Source organism: Alligator sinensis, unplaced genomic scaffold (assembly GCF_000455745.1).
Source record: "Alligator sinensis unplaced genomic scaffold, ASM45574v1 scaffold344_1, whole genome shotgun sequence".
Taxonomy (NCBI): Eukaryota; Metazoa; Chordata; order Crocodylia; family Alligatoridae; genus Alligator; species Alligator sinensis.
The window spans coordinates 865677-866161 of NW_005842427.1; the positions used below are offsets into that span (position 1 = coordinate 865677).

Consider the following 485-nt stretch of genomic DNA (forward strand, 5'->3'; position numbering starts at 1 on the left):
TTAAGGCAGATGCATCTCCAGGGTCTGGTCCCCCAGTGCTCAAAGCTTTCCCCAAGGCTTAGCTCCAGGCCTGGGGGTGGGGAGGAGAGCCCGCCCTCACTGAGATGTCAGGAAAGGCTCTCCCGGCGGAGGGCAGCGAGGCACCGCACCCGGCTGGCCGGAGAGGTGGCGGGGACACACGAGGTGGCAGGGAGGCGGTCGGCGGGCCCGGCCCTGCTCGGCGCAGGGGTGGGACTCGGCCCCGCCGCCTACACGTCCAGCACGTGGTTGAGATAGGAGATGTAGCAGATGGCGAGGCGCAGGATCTCGATCTTGGACAGCTTCTTGTCGGGGGGCAGCGTGGGCAGCAGCTTGCGCAGCTCGGCGAAGGCCAGGTTGAAGGCCTCCACGCGGATGCGCTCGCGCGTGGCGTGGGCCGAGCGGTACTTGGCCGTGGCCCGCCGCCGCCGCCGCCTCTCCTCGCGGCTCTGCGGGTGCGGGGGGAG

General features: G+C 70.5%; 1 protein-coding gene across 1 annotated transcript in view; it reads right to left on the reverse strand.

Moving 5' to 3' along the window:
• Window positions 1-248: 248 nt before the first annotated feature.
• NHLH2 (nescient helix-loop-helix 2) overlaps window positions 249-485 on the reverse strand; it is a 677-nt gene continuing 440 nt past the window's right edge. Inside the window, exon 2 of the mRNA XM_014522966.1 lies at window positions 249-467. Coding sequence (XP_014378452.1) covers window positions 249-467 — 219 coding nt within the window. The remainder of the gene's footprint in view (window positions 468-485) is intronic.